The 23523-nt window shown below is 30.7% G+C and overlaps 1 protein-coding gene across 2 annotated transcripts in view; it reads right to left on the reverse strand.

Moving 5' to 3' along the window:
* LOC118191885 (kin of IRRE-like protein 3) overlaps positions 1-22624 on the reverse strand; it is a 769953-nt gene extending 747329 nt beyond the window's left edge. For both annotated transcript variants that reach the window (XM_085824875.1, XM_085824874.1), the window contains exon 1: positions 22299-22624. In XM_085824875.1, coding sequence (XP_085681001.1) covers positions 22299-22419 — 121 coding nt within the window. In that variant the 5' untranslated portion in view covers positions 22420-22624. The remainder of the gene's footprint in view (positions 1-22298) is intronic.
* Positions 22625-23523: the final 899 nt, after the last annotated feature.

Consider the following 23523-nt stretch of genomic DNA (forward strand, 5'->3'; position numbering starts at 1 on the left):
GTTCACTGGAGCACTGTTACCTTGATAATCCCTATCGAAAGTTGTGAAAAATAATCGCACGAAAATGTTCACGAGTCTTTTCCAGCTTACCGTAAATAACACAAATCACGCTAAAATAGTAAAACATTTTGGTTAAAAATTTCAGACTTTTGATTGGAAACACCTGCGGTCGCCTAGTAACGCTCACTGTTGCCAAAGCCAGAAATATAAATTGAAAACGTCAAATTTTTCCCTTTTTCCCGCTTATCTTCGTGGTGTAACTGGATAGCACATCCACTTAGAAATCGGGAGATCCAGTGTTCGAACGCTGGCGAAGGCACTGCACATTTTTTACATCTCCTGCATCAAAAAACCTAATGGCTCTGCAAGTGGCGATCGAACTAAAAGATGATGGACGACAATTCGTCACCATCAGAGATTAGCTTTGGGTTCCTTCATCCCTAATCGCCCTTTTTCCCAAACTAACAATCGGAGGTCTGGTGTGCAAATCCCGACAAGGGCATCGCACATTCTGTACGTTTCCTGCATAAAAAACTTATGATTTTACAAATTAATTAAAAATTAGTAATGTATACAGCGCGTTTCAGAACTATCTAGCAACAATGCAAAATCAGATAGAGGCTAATATAAACAGATTGAATAATGTCATATATACGCGGGGAAATGGCGCATAAAGATGGTACAGGGCTCTGTTAAGCGACAGATGAAAGCTTTCTGTTGGCGTAAATGGTGTTTTCCTGTGCGATTTTCGAACGGTATCCAAAATGTGTAGACAGAGAATAAAGTAAGTAACTATACAGAAACATGAGAATACTTATTAAAATAATTATCATTTTAAGGGAAACAACCAAATTCATCATTATTCGTCTTTAACAAATATGATTTATAACGTAAAAAGTGATTTCTTGTGCACGAAAAATGTTGTATAAAGCTTATCATAGTTCCTTAGCCTTGGTTAATAGTAGAAAATGTAACTGGGAATAATTTAATCATGTTGCAGTGACTTTATATTGCTGGTTTAGTGCATTACAGGAAACATTTCAGTGATTAAAATAATGTGTCATTAACGACCAACTCCATTTATCAATGCAAATACAGATTTTTTACACTCACCTCAGATTTAACCTTTATCCTGATTTCAAAACATTTGAAAAAAAATAATGATTTTGTTTTCAGGAAGTAAAAAGAAAAGTAGCAGCAGCTGGTATGAATAAAACAAAAGATGATAAAAACCAACCACTGCACATCAAACCAAGCACAATAAAAACACCTTTCTTGCGACGTCAGACAGCTTTTTAATATGCGTCTCTATTAATCTTGATAGAATAGCAATATTCATGGGGAAGATGTTAAACAGATGTCTGCGTTAAATTTCGGGACGCATAAATTTCGCATAGTTTAGAAGGAAAAAAGGAGTCTCCTGGAAAATTCTAAAGTGAATTAATATAATCCAATTTAACTTTCCAGCCCACTTGCTGATAACATTTGAAAAGGATTCTTTTATTGCTTAAGAAGGTAAGTGAGAGTGATATCCGAGCTCCAATTTGGAAAAGGAAGTATTTTTTCTAGAATATTTGAAAGGCATTAGCTTTTATTATTTAAATCAAACAGCTGTTTGCTCTTCTTTTCCAGAATTCTTTACTTCTCTAACATGTTTGAAATAGTTTACAATTATTAAAAAAGCAATTTCGGATAAAATTAAGTATGAGAAATTCGAATGTAAGATTTAATTTATATATGAAATACATTTCAGCTGTCAAATGTCATTAGATATGGTTTTTACACAGCATAAATATTTCAGTGCTTACATTTATATGTTTTTGATATCAAACTATTAAGAGTACTCATGAGTATTCATTTGTATGTATATATGGAAACAGGGAAGCGTGTTTCATACTTTCCTATTAATCCTTCTGCTTTTAATTTAGTTTTACAATTTCTGCTTTTCTAGAATATCAGGAATAGATCTAGTATGCAAAAGTTGAGAAATCAATATGCATGAGAATTTTTCTCTAAATAGTGATTGCTTTGATTCTGGTTTATTATATTCAGTAATAAGCTATTATTTCTTCTGTGCAAAAAGACCCTGTACCTTATCACCATCGAAATCAACACATGTTTATTCAAAGCATACAGGAAACTAAGTTTATTGTTTGCTTACTTTAAAATTTTTCATTTACTAGTTTTTCTTCCAATTTTATTGCTATCACACAGCAGTTTCAAAAATTTTTAACAATGTAATCGCTTGCCTACTTAAACCATTTTGTATAGTGCATCATTCTTTCATTCTCGCTTTGCTTTTCTTTCGATATAAAATGGTCGAAGCTTCTCTCATTCTTACAATTTTTTCTCCTGAAGAAAAACATTGCTCTGTCTCCTGAAGAAATGCAAGCTTCTTCAGGAGGTCTTGAACATTATAGCGCCTTCTTCGAAATCTTACTCCGAACTAAAGTTGCTTTTTTGTCTAATTTTAAGCTGTGCTTTCTTTAAATTTAAGAAAAGTTTAAGGTTTGATTTTTCGAGATACCTTTGTGCTTTTTGTGAATGACTGAGTCTTTTTGTAAGACATAAGCATAATTTGCTTAAATTATTTCGTATTTATGAAGCAAAAATAAGAAAATATTCCCTGGACTTTTCACTATTTGAGACGATGAGAGAAATACAAGTTTGTTACGTTTGAAATCCAATGAAAGTTTGTTCAAAATAGTATATTTTTACTGTAAGATTGAATTTCACTTAAACTTAAATTTTCAAATAGGGATGTTTCTCTCCCATATACAGCTCTTTGTTATTTGTGTCGGTTAATTTGACTACATACAGTTCATTTCCATATGTAACGGTATTATTAAACACAAAGCTTTAAGATCAAATTTGAAAAAAATATTAAAGCAAGCATCTAATACAGTTTTACCACAACTTCTATTCACAATAATTAAAAAGATCGATTATTTTGGAATCTGTAATGCGAAAAATAAACTGAAATCAATTATTTGATGTGCTTGCTATACGTAAAATAAACTGTACCTAAAGAAACGACGCTGAAGTCTTGTGAAAATAATTATTTTTATTTAAGCGAGATGCTATCTGAATATAGGAATACGTCCACATGGTTACAGATGTATTACGAAATAGCTAAAGTAGAAGAAACATATTTGGGAACAGATTTTCATTCATACAATATGTGTATCATTGTTATGGATTCCTTTAACGTAAAATTCTCATATCATTTCTCGTTCTATATATCTTTTCACTTATATATTTTGACTCTAAATCGCATAGTGAGGAAATGCAATGTAAATTTCCACGCTACACAAAAGCACTCTATTTTAGAGCGATTTCAAGTTTTCTAAGATATGTTTGCTTTTCGAAGGTAGCCACTCTATTACATTTGCATAGAAAGGTATATTAAGGGTATGGTACAGATAGTCAGTGTTATGTAAGACCGAATATTGGACGCTAATATTAATTTTGATTGTTACATTTAACACAAAACTTCCTAGACTAGAAGAGAGACAAAACTTGCTAGACTAGACCACGTGTTTCTGTGACTCCTTCTCCTTTATTTTCTTCTTTCTAGGTATTTCTTTCTCCTGATGAGGAGGGACCTTTAGCTGCCCTCGAAATCGATTGAGTGTTTCATTATACTCGTACCTACGCTAAATACAAGGTTGTTTTTACGATTTTGACAAAACTTCCTTTTGTAGTTAATGTTGTTCTAATAAAAATTAAATGTTTCTGTGTAGATTATGAACGTTTACTCAAATATGTTGGCATTAGATAAAAACTGTGCTATTATATTACTTTATTTTATTTTATATTTTATTGAGTCGACATATAACACATAAAATTGAATTTAAATCATTCTATAGAGATTATCATAGCCAATTGCGATAATAATAACCCATTTTATTTCAACTCTACTTTCAATGGTTCTTTCACTTTAAGCATGATATGTATCAGTATATTAGAGCTCGAAATATTTATTTTTTATTTTTAATTTAGCATAATATAATTCGAAGCTCTATTTGCATGAGATAAAATCTACATCTTGCTAAGGAACTTGCCATAAAGGAACCTGGACATAAGGAATATATTAATACTTTTATTCTAAACAAAAGTATGTGTTTGATATCTCAGTGTTCAAGAACCCCTAAAAAATATACTTTTAGAACAATAGACACTAGCAGTATGGAGTAATTTGTCCTACACTTAAAAGACAATTGAGAAGATACAGAAGTGTTTCAGAATTTGTTAAAAGTTATAATTCGCTCTAATAAATACTGCTTTATCATACTTTCGAATTTCATTTACCATACTTTCTATGCTTTATCATATTTATCTATTTTTCTCATGCTTTATCATACTTTCTATTTTTGATTTCTTAAAACAAAAACGTGTGTTTGAAATATATATTTGTTTTCGAAAATTCAGTTTCAGTGACCCTGCTTTATACGAAAATGAAAATTTCCAGAGATTGAAATGAATATGTATAGCTTAATTACAAGATAAAAATAAAATGAAAAAAATGAAAGTAATGTTTTCAAAAATAATGAATGGTGTGCTATTTCTATTCCTGTTTGAATTACAAATATTTCAATAGACTTCTTTAAATTTATTTTTTAGCTGTATATACTTATTTATATCACTTTTTCGTTTCATTCTTTAAATGGCTATTGTTTTGAAAACTTAAACACGCGAGCTCTCGAAATTGCATAGATGAAAAATCAAAGTACTATAATTTTTGTTGATATCACAAGGAAAAAAAAAGACAGGGTTTAGGCATGTTCTCGAGAGAATTGCGTGTCCTTTCTCCATCAGTAGCAAAATAATCTGTGCTGGCACAAAGCTTTAAGATCACGAAGCATTAAATATCACGAAAGTGACACTTAATGCCATCTGGGAAGAGAAATAGAGGAGTAAAAGTCGTAGAATACGTCGAAAATTCAAAACAAATATATACTGAAAATTCATAATTAAAAAATATTAATTATAATTAATACTGTTCAAGACTATTTCTAAGGCATATCTAAAATTTCAGGTAAGATCTAATTAACAGCAGACATGTGGGGGGATAGGCAAAGTTATACGGATATTTGCTAAAGTGCAGGTAAAAACTGCAGTAAATTTTTTTAAAGAAAAAGTCCTCTTGTTCGATACGAAATTTCAGGTCTTCGTTAGCTTAATAAATCTCTGATAAGAGCACAATGATTATGTAATGGGATGTTGTAAAGAGTGAAATTCCACGAAAAACAAAACGCTTCCAACATTTTAGAAAAATGCTACATAATAGGAAACATTTAGAAGAAAACACAAAGGTAATAATTAATAGTTGAACTTTTTGATAACAACACTAATATTACCAATAACACATACTTTGGAAAGAGAATGAAATTTGGAAAACACTAGATTATAATCTAATTCCCATAAAAGAGTTTACCACTAAAAATATAAAAAAAATAAATAATGATAAAAGCATTTAAAAAATAGAAAGGATCTTATATGTTTAAGAAAATATTATTCTGACCCCTAGCTACCATTAGATATATGGTTTGTTTTACTAACTATAAAGTTGGAAATTTTCATGAAAATTAAAATTTTTGTGTATTAAATATATATGAGATTATATCAGTTAAATATTTTATTAAAATTAAAATTAATTTAAAATTATTTTTGTTTTCTTTTTAATAATACACCATTTTTCAGCCAATAATTGATCAAACTTTAAAGATAAATAAAAATCTCATAATTTGCTAGATGATAACGCACAGAAAAATCCGCTATACACAGGAACCGTGGAAGATAAATTAATAATTAATGCTTAGTGGCAACTCGTACCAAGATACACATGGTTTATAGATATAATTTCCTTTCCTTTCTTGGTCGGTTTGCAAGCCAGCGGTCAAGCTGTTAAAGATTGCTGAATTCTGGTAGTTCATCCTGAGTTTGAACCCAGGGAAATGGGCTGGCTGATTAATTGGTTTATAATACTATAATGCATATAATGTTTATAACATTATAATGAATGCTATGTTTATAAAATTATAATACACTAGTGAAAAAAATTACGAGAATTTGCATATTTTATCGAATTGCATGAAAAGAATTGAACTAAAGGAAAAAACACTGCTTCTAGATAAAAATACAAATCTTGTAAGGCAAATATGTAAGCGTACGCGTGTGTGTGGGCGGAGCCAGCAGAAAAACAGGCGAGATAAGCGCGCTGAGGGTAAGACGAATTGCGTTCCCTAGCACACCTCGGCGAATTTCTTGGTGTTGTTCTTGATGCTAGCTGCAAAACCGCAAATGCAAAATCCATTTGCGGTTTTGCAGCTGAGGATGGTGGTTCGGTAAAACCATCGAAACTAGTCCTGTGAAAATTTTGAAAATTAACGCTGATTTTTGTTGTTTGACTTCTGAAAAGCTGAATAATATTTCATAGAAATATTTAAGTTGTTTGCTTCAGTGTGATTTAGAAATATACATAATAAAAGCAGCAAAAACAACTCTTTTTTTAAATATACATTAAAATAATAAAATGATAGACAAAAACCTATTTACGCTTTTTTATTTTTAATAACGATTATGAGGTATTTCAAATACCTCATAAGAGAGTAATACCTCATAAGAGTCAGAAAAATCACTCTTCATACTTATAAAGAAAATATTTCTTGTTTTTGGATATGACAGACAGCTTCATCTCTTGACATGAACAGATATTTTTTAATGTATTAACGTTGTAAAAAAATAATTTAATTATTTTATTATATTTTTCTTGTTTGTTCAGACAACATAACTACTAACTAAAAAAAAAAAAAAAAAAAAAAAAAAAAAAAAAAAAACTGTAAAAATTTAAAACAGTTCTAACGTTAATATTTAGCACTGAAATAGTGTTAACCTAAACTAGTTAGAAAATCTTTTATTAACTAATTTTGGCAAAATAATCCATACTTTTAGGACAGAAATATTGGAAAGCTGTCATCTAGCAGTTTGTGCATGTCTGTTATTTGTCGTTGTTGTCCAACAATTTTGACGGTTATGCTTGAAAAATTGATCGTTCCATAATCCATAGGCAAATCGTTTTGTATTCTCACTTTAATGTGTATTCTGTCTGATATTCCAAAACCTCACGGGAGCAAACCATCTGTTAAAAATGCTCTGCTTGTTAAAATTATTCTGCATTGATAACTGCGATAATACTGCATTGACGTTGAAAATGTCTTTAGTAGAGCTTTTTGGAGCATTTTGGATTGTTACGATAATTAGCATTAAAATAATTTGTGAACTTTTAATTGATCGAAGCATTATGTCTTTAATTTAATTTCCAGGCAGACTACCTTAGGATGTTATTATTTGATGTGACGCTTTTTTTATTTGTTGTCTCAGCTTTTGTTTATATTGCAAATTATATATTCTTGTAAAACAGACAGACTTAAACGTAATAAAAGATCGTTATTTAATTTTTAAATAATGCATTTTATTTTATAATATATCCAAAAGATAATTTTGAATATTTGCAGCATTACTGGAGGCGCTAAGGCAACATGAATCGGCGTAAATGTTGTCGCATTAGCACCTCCGATAATTGTTATTCGGTGTGTTATTTTATCCCAGATTTTCAGCATCGTTTTAATTAATGAAATGTCTACACTCTGTGCTTTATTTAATTAAAGCTACAATAACTTTTTATATTAATACTGATTTAGTGTTTTGTCGTAATTTTAGCTTTTCGCGTGAGAAACCGCTTTTCTAAGGTGCAGTATTTGCATATATTTACACAGATATTGTAACCAGAACCGACAGCAAGAGATAGACAGAATAATTCTAATAATGGTAAATATAATAAATTATTTTTTTTTTCTAAACAATTTTATTTCCAAAATATCTGATGCATTTTGGAAACTGCTTTTATAACTCATACACTATAGTGAAACAATACATATTTTTCATTTAAACTAAATAATAGTAATTAACTCTTTATAATATTATGGCAAATTGGAGAATTGATAATAATCGCATGGAAGCAGCCGTTTCAAATTTTATGATTGAATTTTTTGAACGATTCCACTACTGAAACCACCTAAAGGAAAAAACATAGTTCCTGCAAAAGTTTGAGTTAAAGCATAGGTAACCATGCTCAGAATTCCAGATCACATCATTCACATTAAGAAAGTCTTCTTTAATTCTCTATACATGTCATTAAATTTTCACGATATCACTTGTTTAAATATTTGTTAACGATGCTTGAGAATCTTCGCACTCCCTTCGTGGAAACAGTTTGTCCGTCAAGTCTAACTTAACGACATTAATTTGCTCAGCTGTTGAGAAATTTCGTAAGGATAATGCGCTTAAAGCAGTAATAACATCTACTATCAACAGTCACGCTATGATCTGAATATTCGAGAAATATATAATTCAGAATATTCGATATATTTAGCACGTTATCGATTGTCGAACATCAAAATGTAAACTAATTCGCAAGTAAATTTTAATGCGAGAAAAATGAAGCCTTTCATCATATGTGATCCATCAAATTGATATTTTGAGAAAATATATGAGAAATAATGATTTCAAATAAAATGGCAGGAAATGTCCTACCAGTCACTTCGAATATCTTCTTTATGAACGTTCTGCGCTGTCAGAGAGTTTTCTAACATTTTTCATTTTTGAAGTTTTGGGCAGTACATGAAATCTTAACCAAATTGTTATCTGTTTTTCTCATTTACAATAAATATAAAAGACCACTCAGTACCAGACCTATAAACTTGAAGGAGGTGTAGGGTGTACCCAGATGACTCTGAATCGCATATGTTGCAGGACCAGAAATTACTTCCTGACGGCATAGATGACGTCGGAACGAGCATTCTCGCAAGAAAACTTAATTTTCACATACAGACGCAAAGGTAGTATGATGGTTGATTATACGAACCCACAGTTAGTTAATAATATGCATCTGGTAAACTTAGATCTTACATTTAGCCAATAGTAGATTTGGTGTGATAGTACGGTGCAGTGAGCTATTTGTGTGCCGATTTTATTATGCCTTGACTACTTCCCCGGCGGACAGTGACCGAGAAACGTACCCCTTAAGACGTCACTCGAGGGCGTGGGAGACTATGTTATAAAAACAGGACGGTAAATAGCACCGTAACTCAAATGAAATATGAAAACACTTATATATGACAAACCTGATGACAGCGCCAAGGAAATTCTTACATATATACTAGCTGCTGTCGAAGTTCGAGACGTGGACCAGATCTTTCAGAATATTCATAATTCCAATCTGCAGGGATATGAGTCCTGAGTTACAGCTCTTAAAAAATACATCGGCAGACTTATTTGATATCTTTTACATTTTTCAATGCACATTTTAATGTGAAACGCATATTTATTACGTGGTGTATTCTGTGTGCTCTATCTCGTGCACATATCATTTCCCGACTATTTGTTTGACTATTGCTATGCAATTCAGAGTCGTCTAGTTCATTCTATCCTTATTCTAAGTTTGTAATTCTGTGGCCAAGATACTCTGAATATATATATATATAATATATAGATCATCATCACCCATATCATTATGAATTATGCTTTTAAAAACCTACTAAAACTTCTTAAAACTATTTACGATAATAAATAATATAAAAAACAGAATTCAGAACTTAGCTTATGTCGACAAAGTTTTAAAATCTATTTATGTTATCAAATCTTAAATTGAAAGCTACAGGAAATGTACATAAAATATGCACGATGTCCAACATTTTCGAAATTAAAATTGTTAATAATACTTTATAAGGAGGTTTTATGCAAAATAATAACTTCTTTATTAGAAAATCAGCTTAAATCACAATTTCGAAAATTGCGACATCATGAACATACATTTTAGAATAAAGCTAAAGCTTATATTTTGAGATAAAATTTGTGTTAGTGTCTGGTTGACTTTTATTTTGTTTCAGATTTTAAAGGAATATTTAAGTTTTTTAGCTTAAGCTATTAAAAATTACCTAATTGTGGATTATATTTTTTTTTTCCTTTCTGTGTACTTTTTTTCAGTTTTGCGTATTTCAAATAAGTTCCAGTTACAGATCTACAGTATATTTATTTTCTACATTTATTACGCATAATATTTATGGGCAACAAGACTTATGTTAATAGAGTGTAATATATAGCTTCTTATTATTATATACATTTGTCGTACTATAAATTGTAGAACATTCACATGTATTTTCCTAATTTAAAATTATTGTGTAATTTCCTTTGAGATAAACTGTAGAGGTTATTCAACCTTCTTTAAGCAGTGGAAGTAAATGAAGCAGTTTGCAAAGACTTCAACAATGGATTTCTAAACTATTAGCTAACTGTTAACGGCTATTCGCAACGTAGATTATGGATATCTTTGTTGGCCGCCCTGACCATCTGTTTTTTTTTTTTTTTTCAATCAAGCACGATAATATATAGGGCCACATACGAAGACACGTGGTTCCATACATCCGAGGTATGAGACCACACGTCACCTTCCAAAGCCACCAAGAGACGTGACCCTCAAACGGCGGGTTCTATCAGCTTGGTGAGCGGCACCGTTAAGACATCATCCATATGCTGTATAGCAGTATACCACATTAGGTACCCAGGTTTGTAACATAAGTGAGGAAAGACTACTCAAGAAATTAAAATTGGTAAATTGTACCGCATAGTCAAATCTGTGCAATGCATGAAAAGATCGCATTTCTTAAGTTCTTTGTGAATTAAATCATCTTTGTTAAGTTACGGGTGCAGTTATTTTTCTTATATATATTTTACGGGTCATACGACTATTTCTGGTCGTTGCATAACTTGTGTCATGCATCCTCCAGAAGATAATATAATTTAAATATAATAAAGTAATTTAAGCTTTAAGTCCGGTTTATTTTATGTAACAACTTTTTTTTTAGTTCTTTTTGGTAACATCTGTTTCTTCAGCATCTTTCATCAGAACTAAATTTAACTGAGTTTAAACAATGAAGAAATTTGTAACTCAAAGAACTCACTGCAGAATTGTGCCAAAAGGCAGTTTATTCCCTAAGTCGTCGACTTATATACTTGGGGAGATTTTTCAATTTGCTAGCATAGCATATAATTCCAGCAGCTGCGGTAGCTGAAACCGAACTGATTAGGTGCTTAAGTTACTGCGCGTGAACATTTAAGTACTTGTATTTCTACGAACTCGCAAGTAACTGTGGATGAAATTTATACACTCCTAGAAAAATAAATAAATAAATAATAATAAAAAAAAAAACATTACGCACCAAGAATGAGTTATCCGAATTGGACGAAACTCTGTAGAAGTGATGTACATGTAGAGAGAAACAAATGAGAACAGTTTGAGAAAAATTGGATGATTTACTGAAGTGATATAGTTTCACAAAGTGAAAAAGTCAGTAACGCATTTTTCCACCTCCGCCCCATATGCAAGCAGTTATTCGGCTTGGCATCGGTTGATAGAGGTTGCGGATGTCCTCCTGAGGGATATCGTGCCATATTCTGTCCGACTGGCGCGTTAGATCGTCAACATCCCGAGCTGGTTGGAGGGCCCTGACCCTAATGCTCCAAATGTGTTCAATAGAAGGGAGATCAGGTGACTTTGCTGGCCAAGGTAATGTTAGGCAAGTGCTAAAGCAAGCAGTAGAAACATGTGCAGTGTGGGGGCGGGCATCTTGCTGAAATGTAAACCCAGGGGGGCGTGACATGAAGGGCAACACAACGGGCTTTAGAACTTCGTCGACGTACCGCTGTGCTGTAAGGTTGCGACGGATGACAACCAACGGTGTCCTACTATGAAATGAAATGGCACCCCAGACCATCACTCCTGGTTCTCAGCCTGTCTGCCGGAAGACAGTCAGGTTGCTATCACACCGCTGTCCGGGGCGTCTCCAGACTCGCCTTCAGACTTCGCGTCGTGGTGCCTTCCCAAGACCAACCGGCTTCTTCGAGTCCAACTACACAACCTCGCTCAAATTCTGACATCCGCACATATCGTTCGCGCACCTGTGTGCGAGGCATAGTTTCTGTCTACCAGAGTACACGGAATGAAATTTGTGAAGTCTCTATGACGTGGAATCGTAATTTCTTCTCTGAAGTATCCTGCCAGTTGCGCAGATTAGATGCACTGTAGCGACAACCGCTCATTCATTGCCAGCCAAAATTTAAAATTTTGCATTTCCTGTCGAAACCTGTATGCATATCAATTTATGTCCAATTTGCTGTATATCTCCTCGGTGCGTCGGGGTGCGCCTTTTCTTTTTTTTTTTTTTTTTTTTTTTTGTTTTTTGTTTAAGAGTGTATTTTATTTGTAGCTTCAAGCACTACAAATGTCTTCAATTCTGGTAGTTTTAAAAATTCATTTCGTTAAGTTTTACATCTTTTGTTTGATTTTGGAGTTTTAGGTTAGAAGGTAAATGTGAGGGCAAGCACTTATCGGAAACATGCGGAAGTTAGAAAGCCTATAGTTTAACAGTTCGTTAAATTACATCTGGCTATGCAAATTATTATAGTTTTTAGAGCTAAATAAAAGAAAAGGAGTAGAGAGCTTTTTTAATGATTGAGTAGCCTTCCTAAGGTTTAAAAAGAAATATTTCTTTGGTTTTATATAGTATTCAACATATTGTTTTTTTTATTATTAATACATTTAATCCATAACTGAAGTATAAAACACCTGAAAAATTACTTATTTTCAGTAGGTATATGTTAAATTTATCCAGTTCTGGTCTTGTCGATTGACTGTTCCAGTGGTTTGTGTGCCTATAAATCAATATGGAGTCGTAAGCAGCTTTGGGATTGTCACCTAAGTACTAATTACGACAGAGATCCGAACAGAAGCCTAGGTTTCGCCCGACAGGCGCAAATCTGGTTCTTCCAATTCCGACTAAACAATGAACTCGCTCGATATAATCAGCGATTATCTGAAGCAGGATTATCAGCTGTATTAAGTTTATTATATGAATTTTGTCAGTAAGCATTTTTCTTTAACAGCCATGTATTTATTAGCTCTCTCTCTCTCTCTATTTTTTTTTATTTTTTATTTTCATTTATTTTCAGGGTGTAAAATTAAATGAAATGAAGTTTACTTATTGAAAACACAGTATGAGTACGTTTAAAACAACCTTTCCTAAATTAACGTAATAATAGAACACTTTTGTTTTCAAATCATCGTATATGTACGTGTGAAATATTTTCAGTGTGATGCTGAAAAAACGAAAGTATCGTAAATGAGAAATTTTTCTCTGTTTAATGTCAAATGCTTTCACGCTGAAAGTTATATTTTTTACAAGGAAAAGGAATTAACACCATTTGCACTCTTTTAATGCTACCATGTATATGTGTATAATGAAGCACCCTCTGTATTAGCCACCAAATTGTCAGAGAAATAAATATAACGTTTTACTTTAAATTTTTGTCTTGTTTTTGTTATTGTGACTTATGTCACTTGTTTTACAGTAACATCAGACCAATCCCACGAAATTAATCATGGCAACATATAGGTGAATATAGTCTTGAACAATATATAGGTGAAAGTGCGACTTTGCTCATTTCGGCGCTTAATCCTGATGGAGAGCACCCCGTGGTCCGTGGTTCGAGGTTCTCCTACACCTCTTCTCCTACCAGCATTATCTCAATAGGACATTCTGCTCGCCGTATATTTACACTCTCCCCATGCCGCACAGTCAGATTACATTTACAAACATCCAGTCTTTCTCCGGGATTCGAACTCAGGCCCTTCGCTAAGGTAGTCAACGTCGTTAACCACTATCCCGATTTGCGTTACTTTAAATTAGAGTGACTGATGGCATGCTGATATTTTGAATGCAATAGAATTAATACCGCCTATCTAATATATTTATTTTTTTATCATATATACCGATTTAAAAATTAATAAAACGTTTATAGATTATCATGAATAATGTACAGAATGTGCTGAATTTTAGAAAAATATTTTTACATTTTGTTTCAGTTGAATATAAAGTTAATCTGTCATCTGTTAGGTGCTGAGGCTCTGACTAATAGCAAACGTTTCGTACCTTTCAGCCATGATGACAGACCATGAAGTTGTTAAATTTTGTTTCAATTAAATGAAAAATAATCTACAGTCGAACTGTCACTTGCAGAGTGCCAGAAGCTTTGGCCAGCAACTGGCGCGTATAATCTACTTCTTGGACCTAATGGTTAGCGCTTAATATTATCTTGGCCATGATACTGCTAAATTTTATCTCAGCTAAATACAAAATAATTTTAAGTTGAACTGTCAACTATAAGGTGCCCGAGGCTCTGGATAACGATAGTTTTTAACTATTCTTAGCCATGGTGACAAGTGCTTACTACTTCTTGGGAATGAAGACAGACGCTTATTATTTCTTGGCCATGATAGTGTTAAATTTTGTTTTTATTAAATACAATATAAATGAAAGTCAAACTGTCACCAGTAAGGAATTCGGACAAAGGCAAGCGCTTACTATTTCTTAGCCATTATAAATTCCTGTCCCTGATCGAGATCCTCTTGGATCAGAAGCATAAGTAAACAACAGAAGAGAAAACAATCTGAAAGCTTTCAGATTTTAAATTAGTTCTAAAGGGGCGTTTGTTTAACGTTTTGTGTGTTACCTTTATTTATTAAATGTCATGTTCTTTGCAATTAATCCATAAAATTCACTTCAATAGCAATGTCTCAAAATAATTTTAAAATGAGCCTATCTTTAGAATTTCCGATACACAGTTCCACGCGCAGGAGATAAAAAGGTTTTTTATTCCCCGTAGAGTGTTGCCATTGCTCGCTTTGAAATCGTTGAGTTTGTTACTCAAAAATTCATTAAAGTTTTACAAAATATGAAATCGATAATAAAATAAATTCCAAATTTCAAATTTGGTCTTCCATATGCCTATATTCGTAGGAGGTTTACGTCATTCACAATTCTATGGCTCTATGTACCGTTGTTTTATCACAATGAGAGACATATACATACAATTACGCAGATTTTTCATTATTTAATTTTTTTAAATATAATGAAGGACTCTAACATTTGGTGGCAACAGTTTGAAAACTAAAAAGGACATTTATAGTGATTGAACGCAAAATCTTAAAACGAAAGCAATAGTCCTTCAGGGACAAAGCCCCATTGGACTAAAAATCTATTTAATTAAATTTTAAATTGAAATATTCTTACAGGCTAAAAATAATGCACAGCTGAATGAGAAACATGGCTACATATCTGATAGATTTTCTGGATGAGAATATTAAGAAAGAAAAAATGAGAATGCGTTGTTACAAACAAGTCAAATATTCAAAAAGTCTTAATTACAAGTACAAATTTTCAAACTGTGGAGGAATATGCAGCACTACCAACATGAGTCTTTTTATTGCTTTAATAATGCTCGTTGTGTCTAATGCACCTACAGTATTGCTATATGATACTATTACGAATACTTTCATACTTTACTTTTCCTTGATGTTACCTGTTGTTCAATAAACGTTTCCTGTAGAACCAAGTAGCAGTTCTATTTTAAAATAGCTCATTTCTGTCTCACCGCTTGGAGTTAAAACTTTGCATGCAATCATCTACATTGCAACTATAAACTGCTGTTGCGCGTTCAGTGCCATTTTGGATTATGATATAAGTTCGAATGTTTTTTTTTAAAGTAAAAATGAATAGCATACCATTTACTTCATCAATCTGTAGTAACAAATACATTTACTTGTATCTGTCTCAATCTATAAATCAGGCTTTCCTTTTTAATAGTAGCTTACAGGAAACTGAAGAAAAAACATACAATATAAACTACTCCTTTCATGAATGATTTATGAATAAGAGTTGAGAAAAGGGAAAATAAAATATATAATTATGTCGGAGAAATGCTTAATGACGAAATGCTTAATGAATTAAAGCGTAATAAAAAAAAACTATTTATGATAGTATAAGTAGATTTTATATTTTAAGTTACAGACATCTAAGCGGATGGACCAAAATCGATTTTTATTGAAAAATTATGTTAAATTATATCTTATTATCTCTCTCTCAAGGCAAAAACAGTTGGTAAAGGAGAAAAATTTCTTGATAGTTCTTAAAGTAAAGAAATCTGTTTTAATGAAGCATTGCAGCGGCACAGAGGATTTATTGAATTTTTCAAAGAAAATAAACTTAACTAAATTTATTTTAAAATAAATGACAATGAGATGCGTCATCCATTAAACTATGTGAAGCAAAATACTTTTCTAAGAATAAAAATATAGAATAGAATTCTAAAGCATATTAAATATATAAAAGATGAATCTAAGTTCTTGCATTCGAATTAAATATTCTAATAAAACTTAATCTGTATTTATGTATCATAAAAACTGAATTTTATTAGGAAACAAATATGATTGTTGTCACATGATTTCATTGAATTTACCATGTGGGTTCCTGCATTGAATTGCATTGTATAAAGTCCTATACTGCACTGAATTCAAAACCTCTCTCTGCAGCACAGGATACAAAAACGCGATCATTTGATCATTTCGCCAAGAAAAGTTTCTTGTATTAGAGTTCTATGTAGGTTTTCAGTTGGTTTGTGTTCTTGCCATAGAATGTGAGGCATATTTACAAAGCAAGTAACAATTCATGTTTTTCTGACTTCGAGAGATATTGTCTAACGCTAAAAATATAAATAAAGCAGTAAATTTTCTGTCAGTACTGTCATTCCTAAATTAACATACATCTGGCGTTGTGTAACTGAATGCTGTCTTATTTTGTGTTTTATATGGACGCAAGATTTTTGTTCGAAAACCAAAACGTACTGAAGCTTGGCTCCAGTGAACTCAGACCGAATGTAAGCCTCCATACTGTAAATATACACACATAATATTAATTCTTGTTGCTTATTATTATTAAATTTATTATTCAATCTTCCATGGCTTTATGCTTTTAAAGTTATTATTATAGCACATTTATATGGTTTTAACATATAATAATAATTATGCGTATAAAATTATAATAATTATTTTATACTACTAACAATAATTAAAATTTTGTAAAACACCGGAAACAGAGAATTAAGGCTCTACTGTATTAAACGCTGTTAAATGTCCAACTTCTGAATCTAAAATCTAAAGATAATTTATTACGAGTAGAAATGTATCGAAGTGAAAACTCTGGTTAGAAGACAAACACAGAAACATTTCTTTTCAAAATTAATGCACATCCAGATTCGAAATAACCTAAATAATATTTTACTTTTATTTATTCTCACCAAATATTTTATAATAAATGCTGTTTATCTCCTTAAGATATTTTTATGTATATATCTTTCCCATTATTTAAATTCTAAAGCGTAATAAAGTGTCACATTCCTTTGTTTAATTTAGTTTCTTTACATCAACGAATTTATTTCGCTTTACTTGAGCAAGAGTTCTTTGAGAATGACTTACTTTTCATTCAGTCAGCGAATAATAATGAAACAGAAAATAACAGTGTTTACCTTACCAATATTATATTTCCTTTTAAATGAGTAAAACAAACTATTTTTCTAAGTTTTCCATAGTTTAAGAAAAAATAAACATGAGCAAAAAAATAATAATAAAAGTGTAAAAAAATTAATTTAATCGCTTTATTATTACTTTTAAGATAAATTTCAGCTATTAGTCTTTCATTATTTTTTAGTTTAACTTAAAAGCAGCTGTAAAAACAATGTCATGTTAAAAGGAAATCTTAAAATCCTGTTTTATCGAAAAAAGGAGGGAAACATTAATTTTCATTTATCAGTTTGAAAGTCATGACTTCATAACAGGGAGCGTAAAACAGATTTAATAGCTCATTAGATTCAATAAAAAGCAATTAACGCAAGCTATTTCAGAGAAAAAAGTCATTTTTATCATTTCAATCAAAACTTTATGAAGTGTGGTAATAACAGCATTAAAAATAATCTGTAAAACTTAAAGTTGCAAATCAAAATTTATATTTAAGCATTCTGTGTTGTGAAAAAAAAATAATTTCTATTTTTAATTATAAAAATCAATGCCAGTTTCCTCAACTTGATTTTTGCAATACTGAATTTGCGTTCCATTTACATAAAAGGTATGGATTACTTCGAAATTTGTTGAAAAAAAGAAAGAGAAATTCAGCAATTGTTTATGAATTTCAGCAATAGACATAAAAATATTTATATTCAACTGCTGTGCGTTTCTGTTTTTTTTTATGAATTATTTTATAAACATGTCGGTAAAATAAAGAAACGTACTTTTGCATTTTACATAAATTTAATTGATGGTATTACAATATATTCTATAAATAAAATTTTAAAACCGCTACTATACGCAGTCTACGAATAATTCTAAGATGTTTTATTACATACTTCATTTTAAGCATGAAGAATCATACCACAGAATATGCTAAAAATCTTAATTTTTCTTAGTTAGATTTTTTTTTAAAATTATGCATCTTTTTAAGCACGTTTTTATATTTCTAGAAGATACAGATAGAATATATTTCCTTCAGACTGTCAGAGAACCTTGCGTGCTCAAAAGAGACTTAGATCACTTTAAAATTTATGTTGTTCTAAAATATATTTCAATATGTGCTGATCAGGTATCTGCTGAACTTTTAGTAAACTTTTAAAAACTGCTAAGCCCTTTTCTCCATGAAAGTTACAAGAAACAATTGTAAAGTATATACCGGTATATTAACTACAGCACAACTTACCTGACTCGAATTTTCTATATTGAAAACCAAAATGTAGAATTTTAAATTAAGGTTAACTTTCCCCCGGCGCTGCATTTTCGATTAACAGAGTTTTCTTTATTCTTCCTTTACGTTCTGTTTACAAAAATTGAAACTAAACGCATCTGAAAATTCATGATATGCAAATATTTTAACTGGTATAATTTAGATATAGTAATATTATTATTTTTTAATTTAATTGTATTTCGTGTCTTTTTTTACATATAATTTTTTGCGTTCTTCCGAAAAATGTTTTAGTATAAAATATGAAAAAAATAGAATTTTTCTGATATAAATCTAGATAAACAATTTCAAGACGAAAGAAAGAAATCAAGACGAAAAATGTGAACGTAAACCATATATTTTAATACAGAAAAAGTGATTCGTCTTCATATTTAAAAATATTTTTCATATTTAAAAGTATTTTTTTTATTTCATTTTTATTTCTTACTCTCTAACACAGTAAATATGCATGATTATATACAAGAAACTTGACAAAATTTTCGAAAGTTTCAATGCAATGCTTGCTGTTTAATTACATGAAAGCGATAATTTAAAGAATAAAATACGTAACTGATTTAAATTAATCAAATGCTAAATGTTAATATGAAATTGTTAGATTCATGTAAGTAAATCATATACCAGAATAAAATTACTTTAGGAATCAAATAGCTTTAAAATATTTTGGTACTGAATAACTGTAAAGTACCCGAAGTACAGAATTTACTTCATAGTTTTTAAATTAACTTACTAGACAAATTGCTCCTTGGATACGAAATATATTTCAGTTTCTTTTAAATGACTTTAGAGTATGTTTATTTCATTTCAAAGCCATCGTTATAGCATAGAACAAAGCTTTGAAGTTTTTTTCTTGTAACTGAATTTGAATATGTTGATTTGAATTCCAAGCCATCGTTCTAGCATCGAAAAACATTTATAAGTATTTTTAAGGGGTATGAGCAAACCCTATACCGACAATTTGCCCTTTTCGATGTACCTTTTCTCAAAATCTGCTGTAGATGCATGCTTGAAATTTCTTGTGTAATTAAAATATACCTATATGATTATACTGAAAAGAGCTTTTGAAACATTTTGAAATTTAGAGTAATTTACAGAATATTTTGTTAGGCGTAGTAAAATTTAGCACTTGCCTCACACAAAAAAACTTAATTTTTTTTTCTAAGTTTATTCCCAAAAGCTGATTTTAGTGAATATTGGAAAACCTAATAAATACGCCATAAAAATTTTAGATACCTGTGAGCAGTAGTTCCTGACAAAATATACATCGAGTATAAAAGAATCACGTTTGGAGCAAAACGCAATTTTATGTAAAAATCCTCATTGATCGAAGCAATCGATGACAAATCAAAACTAGATTTTTTATAGATCTAATTTTCATAGAGTTTAAAGAATGGCATTTTTAAAAAGATAAAAGTGTAGAGAATTTGAAAATGCAAAAATCTGAAACCACAATTTTTTGAAGATTTTGACGTTCCAACATCAGGGTAATTTAACTTGGACAGGGGTGGTTACAATACTCACCATGCCAAAACTACGAACGTAGTGTATTTTTTATGGATTGAATATCATTGAATTTATGATATCTGCATTTGAAACTGAGCGCATATATCTAAAAACTGCTATTTACAGAATACTGATTTAAAGATTGCCCGCTTTGACCATGGTTTGAATTTGCGTAATTCTTTCAGCAGCTCTATAAATCTGTATTTTCTCAGAAACCTGCATTTCATTTCCCATTCTGCATTTATTTTATAATATATAAAGTAAAACAAAGACAGGCAGATTTTAAAATAAATTTTGCTGAAAGCTGTGAGAAACGCAGCTCGGTCGGTGTTATGTTGTGTTGGCAATGGTATTCGTTTATTTATATGATATGATGATATTAATATGATATATTTATTTGCATAATACTATTAATTTTACATCATATGATGCTGGTTGGTATTAAATTAAATAATGTAAGTTTGGGAGTTAAATTATTTTATTTTCCCGATACACACTTATTGTATTAACATATTAACGACAGAGATAACGAATGATTTATGGTTAAACTATTAAAACAGTAGGGGTTCATAATTTTCCATATTTCGTCATGAACACGACAAAAGGAAAATGTTATTTATTATTTTTTTTTCTTACAGTGAAATGAAATATTTATAAAAACTAATTTTTACGACTATGTGAAATACCAGCAAGCGTTACTGATCTTTCTAATATCACTGTAGATGTATTTGACGACTTAATGTATTTGATTATTTGGTTTTACTCTAATGTAGATATATTTTATTCGAAACTTAATTTATATTTTGGGTTTTTTTAATAAACATACTGAAAATATAAACATGTATAATAAATATGATCTTTAAATATACGAGCTTTAGACACAAAAATAAATTCAACATCTACTGAATATATAGTTAATAAATATTTTGTAAAGCATTTTACAATGATTAAAAGGCATTTTCGGTAGCGTTAAAATATAATGAATGTTAACTTTTCCTTTTCTTCATCCTAATATCAATACTGAAATTTATAAGATTAATTTAAATAATATTATGAATTTCTTTTAAAATCAGATGCCAAGTAAATTTTTATTACTAATATATTCATATATAAATAACCTGAATATTTTTCATTTGTACTGTTACATTACATTTACAAATTTACTTATATATTTACAAATATTTATTATTACTCATATATTTGTCATATTTGTCACATAAAGATTTACTGCATATATATATGAGTTATTAGTTTTGTAATATTATTGAGGTACAACTTTTTTATTCAATTTTGTCCTTATTTAAAAATATCTGAATGTTTTGTGTCTGTAAATATTTTACAAAGGAAATATATTCCCACTTGATTAAAATTAATGCAGATTTATCATAGTAATATTTTGTAATACCCTATGTTCTCATAACGCTGCTTTATAATAGGATTTTGAGAATAAATTATTATGTGACAAAACGCGTTATAGTCCGTTGTCATGTTTTATAGCGAAGATTAAACATAGCAAACATAGCGAAGACATAGCGAAGATTGAACCGTTTTAAAAAATAGAATAGAGTTATAACTCTTAAATTTTGTAGTTTTATTTCGTTAAAGTAGAATATGTTTAACCAGTAATACACCAAATAAAAATAATGGAATACCCAGATTCCAAATTTTAAAAACGGTTTACAGCTCAAAAACGACCGATAAAAAATAGAATTTGTCTAAGGACCATTCCCAAATTTCATCATCTCAACATACAAATGTGATAAGAAATATTCATTCAAAGAAGCTGAGCATTCATTTTTCAGGAAAACATATTCTCTGGAAATGCTTTTTAAGGCCCTTTTTCCGCTTTTTATTATGCATATGTAAGGCGTAAATTCTATCTGTATTCCCAAAACTTTCTAATTAAGTTCCTATAATACCAGATACTAAAATTAAATCAGGAACGTTTTCTCTAGAGGCAGATAAAAGTAAATAAATGAAAAGGTGATAAAATAAGTGTAATAAATATTTGTTAGATTATACTATAATACTTTCATGCAGATTTATTTTCAATCCTACCTGTATCTTCAAAAATTGTGTCTTCATTTTCTGTGTGATAAACCTCTTGCATTCGCGCACACACAATTATGAGTAAAAAACACAGTAAAATTACAACTTCGTGCATCCTGTTAACTAGCATTTAAAGAAAAACTGGTGAGAAAAGTATCTGTTTCTAGTCGGAAAAAGAAGTAAATGTGCGGAACGGGCCCCACTAGCACAAGATGGTAAAAAACAAATGTTTCTCTCTAAATAAATAAACTGGAGTTAAGTGATTCTACGGAGATATCTGTAGTAGAGAAACTGAAGAAACTCCCGTACACGTCCGCACAGATCCGCGGCTTCCAGGTGAAATGCTATCACAGAGCACGCATCAATCAGGGTTGCCGCTATTTTACTCCATTGGCGAGTTTTTCGAGTCAGATTGTGCTTTTGAAATCTCGCCAAACGTCCATAAAAATCGAAGTGCACTGGCCCCGGTTAAGTTTGTGGGGTGAAGGAAAGTTATTTCTATCAAAGCCCAAAGGGATGAGTGTTGAGTAAATTCTTCTCAACTTGGCTTTTGGAGGAGGAGGGTTTCGTAATTCGGTATTCCGCGCCGCGGGCTTCTAAACAAAATAGTGACGTGTCGCGTTAAGATATATTCCGAAAGAGTCTGAAAACGCAAAATATGCTCACGAGTGTTTGGAAATGGATCAGAAAGACTTCGGGGTTAAAGGCAAAAGAGTAACAAGAAGAAGTATTTTCAGATGCTTAGGTTTTAAAACAAGTTTCAATTCAAAAACTGATAAACATTTCTAAGCGCGCTAACAAAATTTTTAAAGTAATATTTGAAGGGCCACGGGTTTTATACATGCCCTTAAACTAAAAATTAGTTACAAAACTTTTCTAATTCTACTGTCCAGTAACTTTTGATAGAAGTAAATGTTTATGTTATATTTATAAATTTTATTCCTTCCATACCATAGGAGAGAGAGTATGTATATATTACGGAAGTTTCGTCACTGTTTGAGTGCTAGAACTCTATAAATGAATAGCAACACATTTAAATAAATAAGAGATTATTATTTGCTTTCTTAGGTGCGAGTATTTTATCTTAATTAAACAACTTATTAAACAACTATTATGATTTAAGACTTTACTATGACTTAATTAAACAACTATTATGATTTAAGATTTTACTATGACTTTTTTGTTCCGTATTCCTCACCAGAATGCAAATTAGGATTTTATATATTTAAGCTGA

The sequence above is a fragment of the Stegodyphus dumicola genome, chromosome 10 (genome assembly GCF_044657685.1).
Source record: "Stegodyphus dumicola isolate Sdum_Otavi_A_Nest chromosome 10, ASM4465768v1".
Taxonomy (NCBI): Eukaryota; Metazoa; Arthropoda; class Arachnida; order Araneae; family Eresidae; genus Stegodyphus; species Stegodyphus dumicola.